General features: G+C 35.8%; 1 protein-coding gene across 1 annotated transcript in view; it reads left to right on the forward strand.

Moving 5' to 3' along the window:
* LOC149777797 (uncharacterized) overlaps positions 1 to 19155 on the forward strand; it is a 51069-nt gene that overhangs the window by 20005 nt on the left and 11909 nt on the right. Inside the window, exon 2 of the mRNA XM_089940456.1 lies at positions 15855 to 16030. Within this exon, the coding sequence (XP_089796582.1) occupies positions 15855 to 16030 (176 nt within the window). The remainder of the gene's footprint in view (positions 1 to 15854; positions 16031 to 19155) is intronic.

A 19155-nucleotide genomic window follows, 5' to 3' on the forward strand; every position in this document is an offset into this window, starting at 1 on the left:
CTCTCTCTCTCTCTCTCTCTCCATTACCCTGCTTTAATTCTAAATAACAGTCTTAAAATAAAAGCAAGTATTCCAAATTAAAGTAGCAATTTATACGGTCCAAGAGGTGAATTTTAGGGTTCCTATTTCTATATAGGTAAGCGATCCTTTTAAGGGCAGAAGAACAAACACGCTTGAATTTATTATATGCACACATAGGTCAGTAAATGTCATAAAAAAATTTTTAATGTAGCTTAAGACTGTTTTATATAAATCAAAGTCAGTAAACTGTCGATACATATAGTGAATGGAGATTTCTTTTCCTTGTGACATTTTGTTGATTTTGGTCGTAGGTCTTCTAAAATATGTTAAGATTGAGGGACGTCCTCACACTTGTCTCAGAAAAAAAATGAAAACGGAATTTGTTTTGATTTTTTTAATATTTTTATAACGTAACTTATATGACCGAATAACGCCAGTAATGTTTCTATATTAACGATATTGTAGGTGGAATTAAATTGTTCAAGGGTAAAACATTCGACGGCCACTTTATATATACTGCGAAGGATATTATATTATTAGTGTATATATATATATATATATATATATATATATATATATATATATATATATATATATATATATATAATGAAAGAGAATAGTGGCAAAAATGCTTTTCACGCTTTTCAGCAATTGAATCTTGCAAACGTTAAACTTTATAGACGCTCCGGTTCCGCCCCCACTGCACATTCTACGCTCCACTAAACTTATGTTTGAATGAAATTTTCATTTTCTATTAGACGGTGTCTGTTCATTAAATAATTTGCTATTGTTTTCATGGCATAGGCATGACAACCCCTCTCGTTGGAGACAGAATGTAAGAGTCGTTTGTTAAGGGTCTTTTGGAAATACTAGATGAATTGGATATATAATATAACTAACACTCAAAGGCTTTGGCAATTGTCAGTATCTGTAAAACAAAATTTGAAGGCTACTCTAATATCTGTATACCTTCTCTCCTATGCCGCTCCGCCACCACTTTAGAAGACATTCATCATATATACTTGTTTCTTGAGTATATTTTCGAAAATAATAATTGAAAAATATAAGAAAAGCACATATTCCTTCGTAATTTTATATACATCCAAATCTTTTATACTTTGTTGAACCGATGAATTCAAGAATTATGACGTAAGTTGACATGTTTGCATATATATATATATATATATATATATATATATATATATATATATATATATATATATATATAAAGAGAGACAAACAGATCGAGATAGGACGGATCATTTGTTTTGTCTCATAAAGAAAGATCGTTTTTCGAAGCTTATGATTACTAAATGAACATATTTTATCAATACATTACAACTTAATTTACTTTTTTTCTCTACAACTTAAAAAAATATTGCTACAACAATGACACAATTCTCGGGGATGGGCGTTATTTATCATTATGTAAATTTTCGTATCTCAACCCCTGCCGGTGCTGGAACTTACAATAGTGAAACCTTATAAAGGACCTGGTTCCTGATGGTACTAGTAAATGTCCAATTGCGTAAGGATACTGCTTTCCTGGAGTATATCACCCCTGTGACTAGGAACGTGCAATACATCAGCGTACGTATCTGTCCACTTGCGTACTTCCTAGCACATACGAAGTGACTGTGACGAAGTAATGTTTTTCTTTTCTGGGAAGAAAAACCAAAGATTACAATCAAAGAAACATGACTATTCGAGCAGTGGCTCGGAAAAGGAAACTGTTTCGCCTCAGGACAATCGGCGTCAATTTCTCATCACTGAGTGAACTGATGAGAAACATAAACTGCCAAAAGCCATCACCGTTCGTGGTAGCAGGAGTACATAACTAGTGTATTGGAAAAACGATGTTCCAAAACAAAATCCAACACTAGGTTTGGTACATTAATTTGTCGAGTTCAGTTAATAGTTTCACTCTATGAGGTTTGTGAAGATACATATCAAGATATCGCCACACAAATATTTCAACGTATGTTTAGGTGTGGTACGAACCAGATATTTAGGTTAACGTAAGATACATAAAAATCGCATAGCTCATACCGTTTCGCAATTGCAATGATTCAACATTTAATGTAGCTGAGCGTTGATTGCTGTTAACACTTTTATCTTGATTGTTGTCTGTGCCGCTTTGCCAGCATAACACATCCCTGGGGACCCTTGGAACCTACATTCCTGACAGTGTTGCATCTGCCACTAAAATGGCCACTAAAGGATGGCAGCTAACTAAGCCCGTGCGCCACATGTGTCACCAAGTGAGCCAAGATGCATCATTATGCCAAGAAAATACATCTGTCAGTTATCATGGAGACCACATATTGTACGGCATATACTGTCTTAAGTGGAAATTGAATGAGATTCAACGCGTAAAGTATTATAAAAGCTTACAATTCCAAGATAACCCAATTTGTGATCCACAGCTCCATGAAAATCTGGAAGCAAGTCCAAAGCCGGTGCTGCGTAAATGGATAAAAAAAATTACACAAATTCTATCCGTTTCCAGATAGACACAACATGCTCGCAACGCGATGCCACAATAAAAATCTCAACGCCTCTCATCTATCCAATCCGAGAGCAAAGACGAGAAGACTATTTGTAACCGTAGCAATATGAAAAATAAGAAGCTCAACAAAACAACACCAACATCCTGCATGGGTGCAGCTCATGAAAAGATCAGCAAGCCACATGACCCATTGGTCAAAGTAAGAGTGTGAGAGATAAGAACTCCAAAATGTTTAGTGACAAACCAATTAGATCCGGGTTACCTAAAGTGTAGCGAACCACTGACGGTCACCATGCATACTCAGAACCGAATATATATCGAACTACTAAGCTTTCGAATGGATCTAACGATCTTATTCAGATGTTCAATACATTTGGGGTCTAGGAATCTGGTCAACGGACACGTATTGATAACACGATGGGGAAATCACAGCACGCCACTTCCTCCCTCTCAGCTGACACCATAACCGCATGTAACTGCTGAAGTTCCAAAACAAATATTAGTTAAATAACGTCTCTATTTAAATAGTATGACCTTATGCCTGTCTGACTTCAAGTGACATTATTAAATCAAAGGAACAATGTAAACGTAAATCAAACAAATCATATATATATATATATATATATATATATATATATATATATATATATATATATATATATATATATATATATATATATATATATATATATATCCTTCAATAACTGCTGATAGGATACATCATCATAATGACACAACTCAAAACTTCTTACTGCCTACTATTGGTTGTACCGGTAGTGTATCCAGATGCACAAAACTTACACTTTGCTAAATATGTCTTCCTCTAAGCACTCTAGTTAGCGACCTTCACCAGCATAGTCAACTGTTACCGGCACCTTTTATTTTACTTGGCAATATCGTACGCTCTGATGCTGGAAATTTATAAACAACAAAGGGAACTTGAATAGAAGTCTGTTTCAAAAGTCAAAATAGTAGCGCACACTGAGTGTGGTGCTGATACGAAAGTCGTTCGTAACCTATAAAGGACCATTATTAGATCCAACCTGGATTATGTTGTGTGTTTATGGTTAAGCGAGAAAGGCATACTTAAATATGTCTGACCAAATTCACCATCAAGGGATAACCAACCATATTGGTATTAAAGGCAATGAAAAAGCAAATAGCGAGGCTAAAATGGCCTTTTCTCTACATCTATCTGCTTTTAAAATACAATACGCTGATGTTAAACCTTGTATAAAATAATCGTTATTTGGTAATCATGGAATTGTGTTTTCAATAACAAGCTCCATGTAATCAGCCTGAGGAGAATGACCTTCCTACAACCCCATCATAGTCCACTCTCACATAATAAAAGGTGAAGACTAACCTGAGTGCATTTCTTGCAATGAACCATTCACTGTTAACCACTTTATGATAGAGTGTTTTGACCTGCAACCTACGCGCGATCAGTATTACAATGTGCATGACATGAAGGAACTCTTTGATACAATAAACCTCATTTGTATTATATAATTCTTGAAAGCAGTGGACATTTGCTCAAAGCTATAACTCTTACGCCATCAACTTGAGCCTTTCTGTGTAATGTACTTTCCGTCCATTATCTTCAATAACTTTTGATCTGCCTTTATTAACGTATACCATTTACACTCCCCGTAGATCGGGAAGACTTATTTATTACCGTTACCATTTCATCCTTTTACTTAGTTTTGATATCGCTGGTCGATATAAAACATTTTATTCTTTTTCACATAATCATACATATGACCTTTTGTATGGCGTTAAATAGCCTAACAGTGCTGGTGCACCGTTAAAAACAAACAAACAAACAAACCCATCCGTTAGAACGAGGTAGTCATTACAAAACTATGACCTTCAACGTGAAACACTTTGTAGTAGATTATATCAATATCCAATCCTCACTCTATCGTTACTACAGTGTTTAGTACATAATCGAGCTTTTGATACTGTAAATGTGTCATGTACTTTAAATTTCTTGACGGTAATTATGATTCTTCCTAATACATAGCTAATGTGCAACCCTATTTCATTTTAGTTTTGTAAGGGACAAATGTACTGTTGATCATGCTAATTTTTTCATATGTTATGTAAGTATTGTTTATACGCACCGTCTACAATCTCCGTTACTTGCGAACCTTTTTTATATTTTCACAATATAATCAATGTGTCTTTTCAGTTTTATTGCTCTTTGGTAATAAAACTTTTTTTTATTCATACCATTTTATCATATCACCTTTTTGGCGCTATATAGTCTTGCAGTGGTGGTACGCCGTAAAATCCAAATTTAAACGAACATCAAAATTATAATCGTATAATTGCAGGGAATGGCTGTTCCTTTCGTGTCGACGACATTTTCATCTGCTCCTGTAGTACGTCAGTTATGGATATGCTTAGAGTTCCAATTCTCGAAATGTAAAAGTATTTTAGGCACTTATGCAATTACATAGGTTCACAATTAAGCAAAACTGCATATTGACGGCAATGTTATTGGTCCTGAAAGCATAAATTGAGAAGACCGGAGGCATTTCTCTGTGCATATATGTCTTTAGAAAGACGTAAATTTGAAAATATATTGGATGTGTATGAATCAGTTTGATATGGAAGGATTCCAAACTTCCGATTAAGAAAAGTTATATATTGGGTCCAATGAACTATTACTTTATCAAAACTAATTAAAGCGCTTTTCGAGATTACTACTAAAATATATCTAATCCATGTAATCACAAGTAGAATGCTTCCCGTAATCCCAAATACCAGATATTGTACATTCAGAACAAGCTATTTTTCTAGATTTTTGTATACGACTTTAGCCCCATCTAGAAGCTGACTACACCTTCTCCCCTGCTCATGTCTTTTAAGTACCTGTCGTAAAACAGATTTCATAATAGTTTTAAAACCTCTTACATACTAAAAGCCATCCAAGACGTTCAATGTGGCAGCCAAGTCATATACCAGATCCTACAGGAACATGACTTTACTAATACAATCTGGACAAAGTATACTTTTACTGTTAGCTGTAGACCGGTGTTGCTTTCATGTGTGCTGACGGTGCACATAGAATAGCCAACGTAACCTTGCATCACTGAAGGGAACATTTCGTTTATCACTGAAGGGAACATTTCGTTTATTTATAAAAGTGTTATATTATATATAGTAAGGAAATATCGTGAAATGAAAATTACACAGAAAAGCTTCTGGTTATTAAACACATTATTGGAGCGTAGCATCCCTCATATATAACAACTTGCTGAGATGAGAGGCTTATCCGGTGATGATCCTACCTTGGACACTCCTGTAGATATTCGTCGTACCTCCAGAATATTGCATGATTACCAGAGTGCAATCTCAGCCAAAGTCTACAGACAAGGGGGACTCTTGATCTTACGTGCTTCTACTTCCACTCTGTGACATAAACATTTAGATGAGAATTCAGTCAAGCAACTTTATTATAATGTGCAACAGGAAGACAATAATGCGAATTAAGTATACAAAATTGTAATATGATGTGCAACAAGAAAATAAAGTAAATGATTGCACTTGGGGGTATTGTAGCGGTTTATTTGAGATTATATTTGAAGGATTTCACATTTCTACTTTTAATTTATTCTTTGTGTCTTTATTTTGAAACACTTCATGTTTATTTTTCTTTCAGAGTGTTTATCTTACAATAGACTTTTTCATAATTATTTAAACTTGCACATTTAGACCTTAAAGTTTGTGCCTTAGATATTAATACATGCATATAGACCATCTTCGCAGGTACGGCCATACTCACTCATCATCTAAGAGTTCTCCTTCTGGTTCAAAAAGATTATTTACTTTAATATATAAAAGTAGCAGTGTTGCTTCACAATATACTATTTTCATTTCTTTGACACATCAACCCATTTAACCTTCAATCTGTTATGAGGGATGCCACTCCACAGTGATGGTTTTGATCCTGAGAAATTTGTATGTTGATTCTGTACTGCACATTTTTGCCAAGTTTTTTGAACATGCCGATTTATATAAAATTTGAAGTCAATCAATGGACTATTCTATTCAGACACTAGTAACTGCATAACAGTTTGAGCTTCTTGGTATGTTCTTTTCAGTACCCTTAATACCAATGTGGGTTTGCAACCCAAAGTACATGAAACAGTTTCGAGATAATATAGCAAATCATGCTTATTTAACATTTAGAACGTTAAAGGGTTGTCAGTGAAGACTTCAATTCAAAGAAGAGTTGATGTAATTTGTTTGCAGATGTTCCAGCTTAGTATAAAGGTTTTACAAAGACTGTGATTTCTGCTGTTTATTTGTTAGGTTGTTTCTGTACCCAAATCAAGATGCTTCCTAATGATAGTGGGACCCTTAACCAAAGCTAGCCTTAGATTAATTTACACCTTGACCACGGAAACCTAAGAAAATCGAAAAATTGCCTGTTTCCCGGATTACTGTTGTACAAACTGAGAGGACATTATACACACTGTTATGACTACCCAGAATGAATTTGTGACCAATATAATGCCAACGTCATGCCCCCATCCGCACTCACAGCCATCCAACACCCTAAATGATGGGCAGACATTCAAACACTTCTTGGAATTGTCATTACGCGAACCTACTGGACACTGCATTAATCTTCGCCACTGATATGTTAATAAGTTTTTAAAAATGCATATGAACAAAATCAAAACCTTGATTTTGACGTGGAAAGGCTTCATTGTTATCAAACGATACTGAACTATGATTTTTGTTTTCATATAATGCATATGCACAAGAATGTTTTCTAGCACGGTATTGGAAGTTATTCTTAGCAAAAAATGCTGACAGATCATTATATGTAATGCTCTATTTCATGTTCGTGTCGAACCTAATTAAATGATTCTGATCTTGATACAATATTTATTTAAATGTTATAATCTGGTCTAATCAGGGACAACATAAGGTCAAATATCCTTTCATACATTATTATTAGTTATATTTCTTGTTCTTTATATTTAAGTTTTCTCTATTTTCGTTCGCAATTTCCTGTAAGCGTGGAATCTGTTACACTGTCATTCTCTTTACAACTGCAATCTTCACATTCTTTGTGGTTTTTTTTAATTTGTAACAATGTTTTAATCATGCACGTGTATGAAAGCAATTCATTTACTAAGTGTCACTCCGTTTAAGGTAAGTACATGTGATCATTCACTGCAGAGGTGAACATAAGGCTCAATTTTAATGTATCATTATTGTAGAAATTCAACACGTATCACAGGTATTGAATGCTTTGGTGGATAAACTCTATATACATTTTTAATTTATTCAAGGTTATTTCACACTTGCCCCAAATTTTATTATACCCCACGATTTCAACAAGATATAACTTTGAGAAATTTGTTTTTACACGGATTCTAGTGTACACCACAATATATGAGTTCCTATATGGATGCTTTCAAGTGGTCTCAGAAAACCTATACATGATTCCATCGTTCCGACATGTGCTGATACTAAAAAAAAATTATTTTGCATGTTTGCTTGTTCATTTAGACAGGGTGGAAATGCGCTATAACAGCTTGTTAGAACGATTGCATTTGAACCTAAGTATTCGCCTGCTCCAATACAAACGTTGTAGGAGAGAAAGCCAGTTAAAAATAATACTCCCGGTTAAAAGCTTGGAAATCAAAAATTCTCTTTACACAGAACTTTGAATGTTCAAAGTATCTGAAGAGAAATGCAAGAAAAGCTTTCCTTAAGGTGGTATATATATATATATATATATATATATATATATATATATATATATATATATATATATATATATATATAAGCACATTTTAAAAAGTTCAATAAATTGACATATCTGATAAAACATGTCTAAATAATGCCTTGTTGCGTATACTGAGTTTATAAAAATTGGAGATTGTGCATAGGTTGTGATTCGTTAGCAGGTTATATCGTTGTTGTTATCGACAGTCTCATAAACGAAATTCAAATTTAGGTCTGTTGGCATTATTTCGTCTGCGCAAGACGATGAATATACAGTAGCCAGTAATGTCTTGTTACTTTACGCTGCATTAACTCTGGTGGATCAAAGTCATTTCCTGGGACGATAGGGCCTGCTGTAGCTAACGCAAATATGTTCTGTGATAGTTTTAGAACGTGGCTGGGCTTCCTGCCTTAATACTTGTGTGTAGTTGGTCCAGCCGCTATTTGACATGATGTTGCACTTGATCCAGACACTTGTGGTGCACGTTATCTCTGTTGCTGCCCTGTGACTTCCATTATTTGATGCCGATGTTGCCAACGTTCATATTACACTTGCAAGCATCCTTGAAACGGATAGTGTGCGTTCTGTTGCTCTATTGATATTGACATCTTCGCTGTAAAGCATGTCCTTTAGAAGAAAATCCATCTTGGGCCCTAAGCACGTGCCTGAGCTAGTACTGCTACCTCTCATACCACTCTTGCAAGCATACTTAAAACGGATATTGTGCGTCCCGTTGGTCTTTTGATATCGACAACTTCGTTGTAAAGCTTGTCCTTTGGAAAACATCCATATTGGGTCCTATGCTCGTTTCTGAGCCAGTGCTGCCATTTCCATTTAAGGAATGCTAGGATGCTTTGCAGATTGGGCTGGGCAAGGACGTCAACGTTGAATAAATTTGCTCCATGTAGTACCTAGAATGTGTCACATGCAACTGAGATAAAGCTGTTATGTTTCTTCCATAGCTGCTGTACGCTGCCCTTAGTCCATAGCAGTTGTATGGGTGAATTCGGGGATTAGGAGGAATTAACATTAACCTGTTGGGTACACAGAAATCTCTCTCGAGGGACGGTATTATATGAACAGAAGTGTTCAAAGCGATAAAAGTATTTAGGGTGATAAACCTTGATTGGGACAAGAGAAAACGTAATTTTAAAAACTGTTACGGTCGAGAAGTTTTAGGATAATGATAATATGTAATGCTAAACATTTTATATGCAGTCTAACACACATCTGTATAATCTAACATTTACCTCTTTTATTCAGCAACTGCTTTTAGATTACTATCTAAACACACAACCCATTCTCCAGTGGTACAGCTACAAAAATGGCCTCACCTGCGACAAAGGTACAAGTTTCAGAGTTTACTGGATTTATCAAACAAAGAACCGTCACGATTTAGTCCATTCCAAACACCTCAACGGCGACTGGTGTTCATAATAAGTTGACACGAGGTGACGATGGTCATTTGAGGCCAATTCTAGTATAATAAAAAAGTGTGTGATAAGATTCTAATTCATCAAAATGTATACAAAACCATCCTGTTTCGAAAATAAAACCTTCTTCAGAGAATTGGAAAATAAAGAGACGCTCTCCTCGTCTAACAACATTGTGATCTATATCAGAATACACTGAATCCGATCCTCCGAAACGAAAACCAAAAATTCAAAATCCACCAATGTTAAATACCATCCAAGAATTTTGTTACAATGCTGTGAATGGACATATACATCTGTCCAAGATATATAACAACGATTAGGAAAACATTGGAACGTTCTTGGCCAAATCGTGAAAAGGAAAGTACGAGGAATATTACAACCCATGATGATTCGACCTTTGTTGAAAATAGTTGCTTCTTTGTTATGATCGATTGGTGGACAACTATTAGGATGAAACGTGAAATAAGGAAGGGGAAAATAAGATATGAAAGGCACCTTTCTCTGGTAAGACATCACACTTGTACCTTTGGATCTTATGGACAGACAAAAACTCATTTTCGTTTCAGAAGACGTAGCCGTATATAACAGTGTAGCACATATTCAGAAACAAGAAGAAACAGCTAACTCCAACATGCATATACTTGTAGACAGCCACGCTTGCTACAATTCTGTACGTTCTGCTGGTTACAGAAGACCTGAAACATTGTATAGTGTTGCTAAACTAAAACTTAATAGTGTACGTTTGCCAGATGTGCAACAATGGTTGACAGAACAATCTACGTACACGTTACACAAACCCCTTCGATGAAAACTTTCAGTCAAACCAAAGTTGCTGACATCGATCAGCAACGTTAAGCAGATTTAGCTGATCTCTCTCATTTGTGTGCGCACATATTTGTATTGTGTGATCGACAACTTGAGTAGTTCGTTAGACTTATAAATCATGTTCAGAATTAGTACGAGATTTAAAACAAGTCTGCACTTTCTGCAGCGGCAAGCAGAAACAACGAATGTCTTAACTAAACTTTTCAAAACGAATTGCAAAAATACATTGGGTTTATTTTTCTACATCTGAAAATCTGAAATTAAAGTGATTGTCGTGGAAAGTATGTGGAAATTTTTCACACATCAACACAGTCTCAAATTCATCGACGTATTACCACATTAAATTAAACGCTTATAATCCGTTTAATGTGTATCCGAAGATGTGACCACTGAAAACGAAGTTATGGTGTTTGATCGATTGTTTGGAGTGTCACCTACAAGCAACGAGAAAGACGTGGTGTTAAAGACCGGATATTGGGTTCGCATTGGAACAAAACTAAATGCATTTTTACAAAGTTTATGTACCTACCTGAACAACGGAATTTTTTCGTGTCACTTTACAAGTGCGTGGAGGTGATCCACCTGTCTATTATTTGGAACAAATGCATTGAAATGTGTTATAAGGACATTATTACTTGACTGAGTTACAAAGAATGACCAAAAATGAAGTCGATGTGTACGAAATCGAAATCGTTCTTGATAAAGGAACACAAAAATTGGGCAAATGTCTACTTGAAGAAGTGAAAACACGTTGGGTACGATATCCAGCAAGTCTAAATTATTGTATTGCCGCTTCTCAAGTCATCGACTATAAATAGAAGTGGCTAGCATGACGTTATACACAGCAGTTATATACCCTTCTTATCATAGTACCTCTCTTCAGCAAGTACAAAATCTACCTATGTGGGTGTGTTGTGGAGAAGGTGTTCCTAAAAATGAAGTTGTTTTCTTTTACCGAATCTTTATTCTATCTTGTGTTATCAGAACAGCAGTTGCAAATTTGAGTTTGCAACACAGAGACAAATAATCATGGATACTCGCAAGTGGTATTGTCATAATACTGCCAGTTGCCTTGCAGCCATCTCCAGTCACTACAGCACTTCTTCCGGGCACAACAGAAGCATCCCTCATTTGCAGCATTTGGTAATGATTCTCTTCGGAGATCAGAACCATGGAACTATGAATAGTCAAGTTTATTTAACGTAACAGAGTGACTGTTCTATGGAGTTTTATCCCAACAACACCTTGTTGCTGCCTATTGCCCGCCAATCATGCATTGACCATACCTAGAGGATTATGCAGGCTATTATTTCAACGCACAACATCTGATCAAAGCGATTACGGCTATTTTTAACGACCAGTTTGGCACAGATTTGGAGAAAGCTCTCAATAGTGTTCTGCCTGAGAATCATATAATTGTTCATTGTCCTATAATGCATGTTTCGGACTGCATTATAATGCCCATTACATTCTGTCCCGGTTTGTTTTCTAATTTGGATGGCTACTGTTTCATTGAAAGACGTTTTAAACAATTATCATTTCAACAAGTATATATGCGTTCATGATTAGAACTGTTAGTATTTTATTCCTGTGTCAGTTAGAGAAGCGTATTTATAGTATTAACAAAGTTGATTTTAGAAAGCAACGTGTTGTCTTGTCCACTTGCTGAAAACAAATTGTACTGATATGCTCTTTCATATTTATCTTTATCAATCATACTTTATCGTACCGAATCGGATACATGTTTTTCGTTGTATCGGTGCTTTTTCCATGTAATGAGTTGAGTTCACCAGTCGTACACTCTCGACTCTAATTAAGAATGTGGCTTACAACGAATTGGTAATTTAGCATTAGTTGGTCTTGGCGTTTCCACGCTACGGCTGGCGTTTGGAATCTCCATCCGAATCCTCTCCCTCCACTGCTTGCTCGGACAGTCAAAAACGAGTGTGTGGGCCGATTTCTATTGATCCAGTAAACAGGTGCCCAAATGAGCGTGTATGCATGAACGTTGTAAGCGTTTTGAATAGAGTATTAATCCCACCGAGCGTCTTACGATAATACAAACTTATCAAGATGAGTATATGTGTAGTACAAGTCCCACTCATCTTATGTCCTACAGGGCTTAATTGCCCAGGAGTCGGACACAATTTAAAATCATTCATTGTATGCATAAAAGCATGTGACGTGCGGCATTGATTCCCACACCCCCCATCCTCTCACAATTAATTAAGAATTCCACTTAGTGGACGTAAACTAGTCACATATGCCTTTTTGCCACAAGCGACTCTAATCAAAACTATGTAAGTAGAGCACCCATAGTTAACGCAGCAGCTAAAATAAGTAAAATTGCAAAACTGAGCGAAGCCCTGGAACACATCCACATGGTCCGACACCACCTTATCGAACAGAAGACGGATAATAAGATACCTAACTTCCTCTCTTAAAAACCGTAATTAGGGATGAAATTATCGGGGAAAGAGAAAAATGGCAATGGAAAAGACCAGACATGGAGGAAAATTTAAGACATCAGAAACGTATTAAATGGCAATAACAACATGAAGGAAAAGAAATAGGATGTAAGAGGGAGATTGAGATATTCTCTTTCTCCTTTTTGACGCTGCTGAGAAGCTGATGGTGATACGTGGCAATCCTGGAAAAATAAAATCCATGACTACTTACCGAACTAACCTAAGGACTATGCACATCCCAATAAACGAGGGATCCAATCCATTTGCTAATTCTGATGCGTTTTATGTTTGAGAATGTTTTATCATGTTTTCGTTTCCGCCCCGCCCCCACAGCAAAAAAGTTACATTAAACATAAAACCACTTCCATTAGATATAATTTGCATTTGTTGGGCCTAGTGTATTTACGTAGTCCACGCGATTTCAGTTTTTTTTGTGCTCTGGAGGTGGGTTTAATCTATGTGACGTACATTTCTCTTAAATTCCATGATTCAGGTATATATGGTTCGTCAGTCTACATACACCAGACAGAAATGGAGAATGGAAAACTAGCGCTGTAAATTGGGCAAGCTGACAAAGTCCACCAGCTTAGTGAGAACCAATATGGCCCCTTCTGGGAATATGGAGTACTACCCACAAACGATACATTTGAGAAGGGGAATCACTTCTTTGACGATTGATGGAGAAGTCCTCAGAGACGTAATCTATGGTGACGTTTTATAGATGAAGGTGGCATCATCGTCGGAGAGAAGGGTCAAGGAGCAGAATTAGAGGGGTAAGATATTCGTGCGCTTCAATACCAGGAAAAACTAAGATCTAGAATAATTCAGAATATATCGGCTATTCAAGCTGGTTCTTTGATGAGGACACGAAAAGCTGGAGAAAGGAGGCTGACATTAATGAATCGTGGTCTCAACTAAGACATCATGGCTAAAAAATATGTACGGCCCGACCTAGGACATGTAGTGGTCAGTAGATAGAGTGGTGGCACAACACAGAAGGGCCCCTCTCATGGTAACCAAGATAACTAGAAAATAAATACTAGTCAGTGATTGCAAAACTTTGTGTTTGTGTATGTTTTGCGAATGTCTATATCTTGAGCAGAAACTAAACATAAGAACCGATTACTCCTCTTTTATGTGTGATAGGGTATATTAGTGTGTACCTAAGTATAGTGTGTACATAAACACTCTTACCCTTTTCGTTAGTGTGTAGGAGTTTGTACCGAATAGTAATCAGACCCTGGGTGCTGGATAGTGTGATGTCTCTTTGGATAGCTATCAAAAAGGCAGTTTATAATGTCTGCTGGATTGTATATGTTTGTTTTCGATTCTATCTAAATCTTTTAACATTTCTTTTTCCCTTTTGCCTTTACCCCCTAGGGATATTAATATTACGTTTCATTTGTCCCTATAAAAGTTTGTCCCCATAAACACCTTTATCCCTTGAAACACTCCTGCACCGATAATACCATCCCAATGTTAAACCGATTGACAACTTATCCTAGGATCTCCCCATGTCCCTTAGAGATGCAATTCCATATACACTAATCATAATATTGTATTGTCCATCAATGCACAAATATAACTGTTTCCATGTTTTGTTGCCAAATAGCAGGATATTGACGACGTACGCTTGATGGAATATAAGCTTTAATTTCATAGTAAGTTTATTGTTATCCGGGGCGCATTTGGAGAATCTGCTTAAGTTGTTGGTCGCCTTTCTAAAACGGGTATAGAGCTCTTCAAGTGACAGGTTCGTTATTTATCATTGTTTATCCTAGGTAGTAGAACGTGTTGACAAACATTAAGGGAATGTTATCGAGCGTGATCTCTGACTGCAGTGCAATGCCTTGATCCATATCTACCGTCTTCGTTTTGTATTATGATGAGGAACAATGTGGATTAATGCGTCAGAGAGACAGTCAAAAATGTTTTGGGGGCAGCTCTCTCCTTAGGCAACTAATACTGCATCATCTGCAAATAGAAGCTCACTGACAGGTTGCGCCGCCGTTAGTCTTGGGGTTTAACTTTTTCCATCGGGCCTCGTTTAAAGGTAGACACCCTATATTTTCACATTGAAGGCATACTTACGGAGCACGGTGAAGAAAGTTCCGAAGAATATTCGTGCTAGGACACAGCCCTGGTTTACTCCATATTTAAAGTTGTCCAGCATGCAGCCTTCAAACTGTAATGTACCGCTCATATTATCGTGAAATAAACGATCCTGGATGCTAATTTTTTTCCAGTCTTCAAGAGTATCTTGACGAGTATCATCCTTCTAACAGCATCTGATGTTTTAGTGAGGTATAAACTCCTCTTTGCAAATTAAGTCAGGTGAACGACGTTACAGAGCCTCTAACCAGAACTGTTAGCTTGTGGCATTTTCAACCAAACGAAGTAAATTGAAATTCCTGGTTTGATATATTTCAAGAAAGAGCTCTATACAAATAGTGTCTGGATCACACTTTTTATTATTATTATTATTATTATTATTATTATTAAACGTTATAACGGTCTGTTGCAATTTTTTCTGCTCAATTTTCTATGTTCCGAAATCGCTGTGCCGTCAAGAACTCGTTTTGGACGTCATTGACGTACGACAACTAAATCGAAGTAGTCATGCTCATATACATTTATCTCATGACGGAGAATTTTAGTTGTGTGAAATGTATGAGTAATTGAACTAAGATATACAAAGATTAATGCATTTTACATATATGATCGTTCCATTGGTAATGTAATGCAAATGTTTCGCTGAAGGTGGTGCCATGAATATTAGGTATTATTTTCACTAAAGGAAAATTTTTTCAGTAATAACTGAATATTTTTTTCCAACACAGATACCAAACAATACGAGTTAAGAACCTGTCCTTTAAGTAAAAGTCTTCATAGCAAGAAATTATGTAAACAGAGAAAAGATGACCCTTTGGAGAACGAGAGCCGAGGCTTTAAAGATGCCTACATTATGATTCAAGAGACAAAAACATGTTATGACTGGAACAGTTGGAACTCTTACGTGAGTTAGAATATAAATGTATTGTCATTGTCTTTCATTTCATAGACCCACGATTAATAACAAATATTTGGACTGTGAATTTTCTCATCTTGTGTCTGTCAGTAAGAATATAAATATCGCGAAACCGTTAATCTGCAATGTAAAAGAGTTTGAGGTATTATTGGGTTGTTAGCACATGAGAAGAATAATTTTGGATTCTCGATTCCCTTCTCCTTGGTTGGAGATGGGGGCCATACCTAGTGGAACTTGATAGTCGGGTAAGTAGAATAGAAGACAAGAAGAAAATCGGAATGCTGCTACTATACTGTTTTTTACACATTTAGTTTAAATAGCACATATGTGATTTTCAGTTAACTCCAAAAAGCTTGTAACAGAAGGGATATTTTTAATACAGTTTGAATCAAATGTCGTCTAAGTTAACTCTGCATAAATGACATATGAACAATAACGAAAACAGATGCCGACAGTATTTTTTCAATTAGGAAAAAATTGACATTTGACTTCAATGTCGACAACAATCCATTCCTAATATTTATATAATTATGGATCATTGCATTACAATTTTTCATGCAAAGAAGCAGGTTTGAAAAGTCTCATTTTCAAAGCATTTGCTGTCGGTGTTCATTCATACTTGTTTAACATTATTACATGTTCAAATACTATCGATAGCAAGTTGAAAACGTATCATAATGGGGGAAAATTGCCACATTAAGTTGGAATACGAATTTAAAAATTTCCCAGACTAAACAATAGAACAACTGTTGTACCAGTAGCCACATTTTGCTATTAAATCGTAGGAAAATTTAAAATCAAATGACCAGCATTTGAGTATTCAAGAGGAATAAGTGATACACAAAAGGGCCAACATAAATTGCACCAACACAACCAATATTATTAAACGTCTGGGTTTTCCTGAGTAATTTATTGTCAGTAAAGCTCGTCCAATATACGTCATGCCATCAACTTTTTCCCTTTCTACTCATTATTACGATATATTAAAACTCACTTGTGAAAGCAATCTCAACAATTTAATGCAATACATCATCGAACAGTTTCTTCTACAGCATTAGGTAGGACAATATCCTTCAGTACACTTTATCCATCACATTTTAACTTCTTAATATGCAGTTGGTTTGCAAAGGCACATCAGCATTGATATTATCATAACAACTGTCGCACAATCTCCCTTGTCTGGAATGTGTTTCCTTTTAGATTATATTAATTCTTTTCACAGTAAACTAATGTTTTTGCCATTTCTTTCCATTCAGTTACTTCAGAGGTCCATTCGCTGATTAAATGTGCAGTATGGAACCATGTATGATCTTTTTGCCCCATAGCGAATGTTAAATTTCATATCAATACCGTTCGAGTCGAGTGGAACTAATGTAAATCTCTTACTACGACAATGCTAAAGATGTCTATGCTTACTTCGTCTAGAACATTTACCCTAAGCTATAACTTGTATGCCATCACCTTTAGCATTTTTATGTAATATTTTTACTGTCTCTTATTTTCAAGAACTCTTCATCGGTTTTTATTGACATATACTATTTACATTGCCCGTTGTACTGGAACCTTTATATATTGCCCTTAACCATCTTATCGTTTTCCTTTCAACTATTTGGCTTTGATATCGCTGGTCGATATGAAACTTTAATCATTTTTAAACGCTCGTACATACACGGCGCTAAATAGCCTAACAGTGCTGGTGCGCCTTTAAAATACAATCAGTCAATCAATCAACCAATCAGTCCTAGCTTGCCACATTTGTCAAATACTTTTCGTATATCTGGAGCAATATAGCTTAGTTGTACTTTATGACAGCTTTTCTGATCCCTCAGTTTAATGTTTGTATCTCCTTTATATCATTCATTTGCTAGTTTATCATCCCTATCATTCAACTGCAATGCAATTGTTTGCTGCATGAACCTTTCTCGAAGAGACAAGATGGAATGTGTCATCTACATTTTTCGTTTTCGCCTATGCAAAAACTCAATGATATTCTTTTTTTGTGGCAAAGCTTCTCCCTATAATTATAAAAGTTGGTTATAAATGTTCCATTTATCGTTATTAAGTTTGTTCCGTCCAGGTAAAATGATGTTAGGATGGTGTTAAAATTTCTACGTTTTTTGTGACTGGTAATTTTTAAATGCGATAAAATGAATTTTATTTTACCGTTTATCTTTAACATTGTCGTGCTACATCTTTGCCATGCTTTGAAGGGACTATAGTATTTAACATCCATAATCCTATAAAACATTGTAAGAAGCCATTAGAAAAGGCCGAGAAACAATGAGAAACAATCCACCACCAAACAACACTGCTCACCAGGTGAGAATTTAGGACATTTCCACGTGAAAGTCTTTTGTCTGTAGGGAATTAGCCACTTCAAACATTGTTTTCAAGTAGTTAAACACTATGTATACCATATGCTATAATATTAAGATCGAACCCTTCAAACCCTGCAGTTGCGACTGCATTCCAACCCAAATGCGACACATTAACATTAAAGAAAAATGTTATACCTGCCTTTTCCATTAGAGTATCTCCCAGCTTTGACGATACAAAAATTGACGTTTTGAAATTCGAAAGGCCTTCTGTTTCTGGAACAAATCACTGGCTTATTAAACAATCCAAACTACACGACCGAAAACAATCTGAGACAAACCCTTCTATGTTTCATAACTCTTATAAGCATCTCCTCTCCAAATTTATGAATTACATACGAATTTACACTGACGAAACAAAGAATAACGAAATGGCTCTTTCAGTCTTAATTTGTGGAAATCACACAACAGAAATTAGCTTACCAGATGGTACATCGATATTTTCAGCCAAATTACTAGCAATACACCTTGCCCTGAAATATAACGAAGACAAACATATTTTAAACTTGTCCATGTTTTCCGATTCACAAACAGTGTTTCTGTCATTACATAGTAGAAAGCTATAAAATCTATTATTGACCAACATTTACTTTAAACATACGGAGCTCTGTACCTCTGTAATAACGTACACTGTTAGTTACCCAGTCATGGTTTTATTATATTTACGTTGGTAAGGAACCCTCATATATTTTCAACTTATCGTCCTTGTGTATTTATTCTTTTATCGCTATTTGATAA

Source organism: Sinohyriopsis cumingii, chromosome 17 (assembly GCF_028554795.1).
Source record: "Sinohyriopsis cumingii isolate HCF-2022 chromosome 17, ASM2855479v2, whole genome shotgun sequence".
Lineage (NCBI taxonomy): Eukaryota > Metazoa > Mollusca > Bivalvia > Unionida > Unionidae > Sinohyriopsis > Sinohyriopsis cumingii.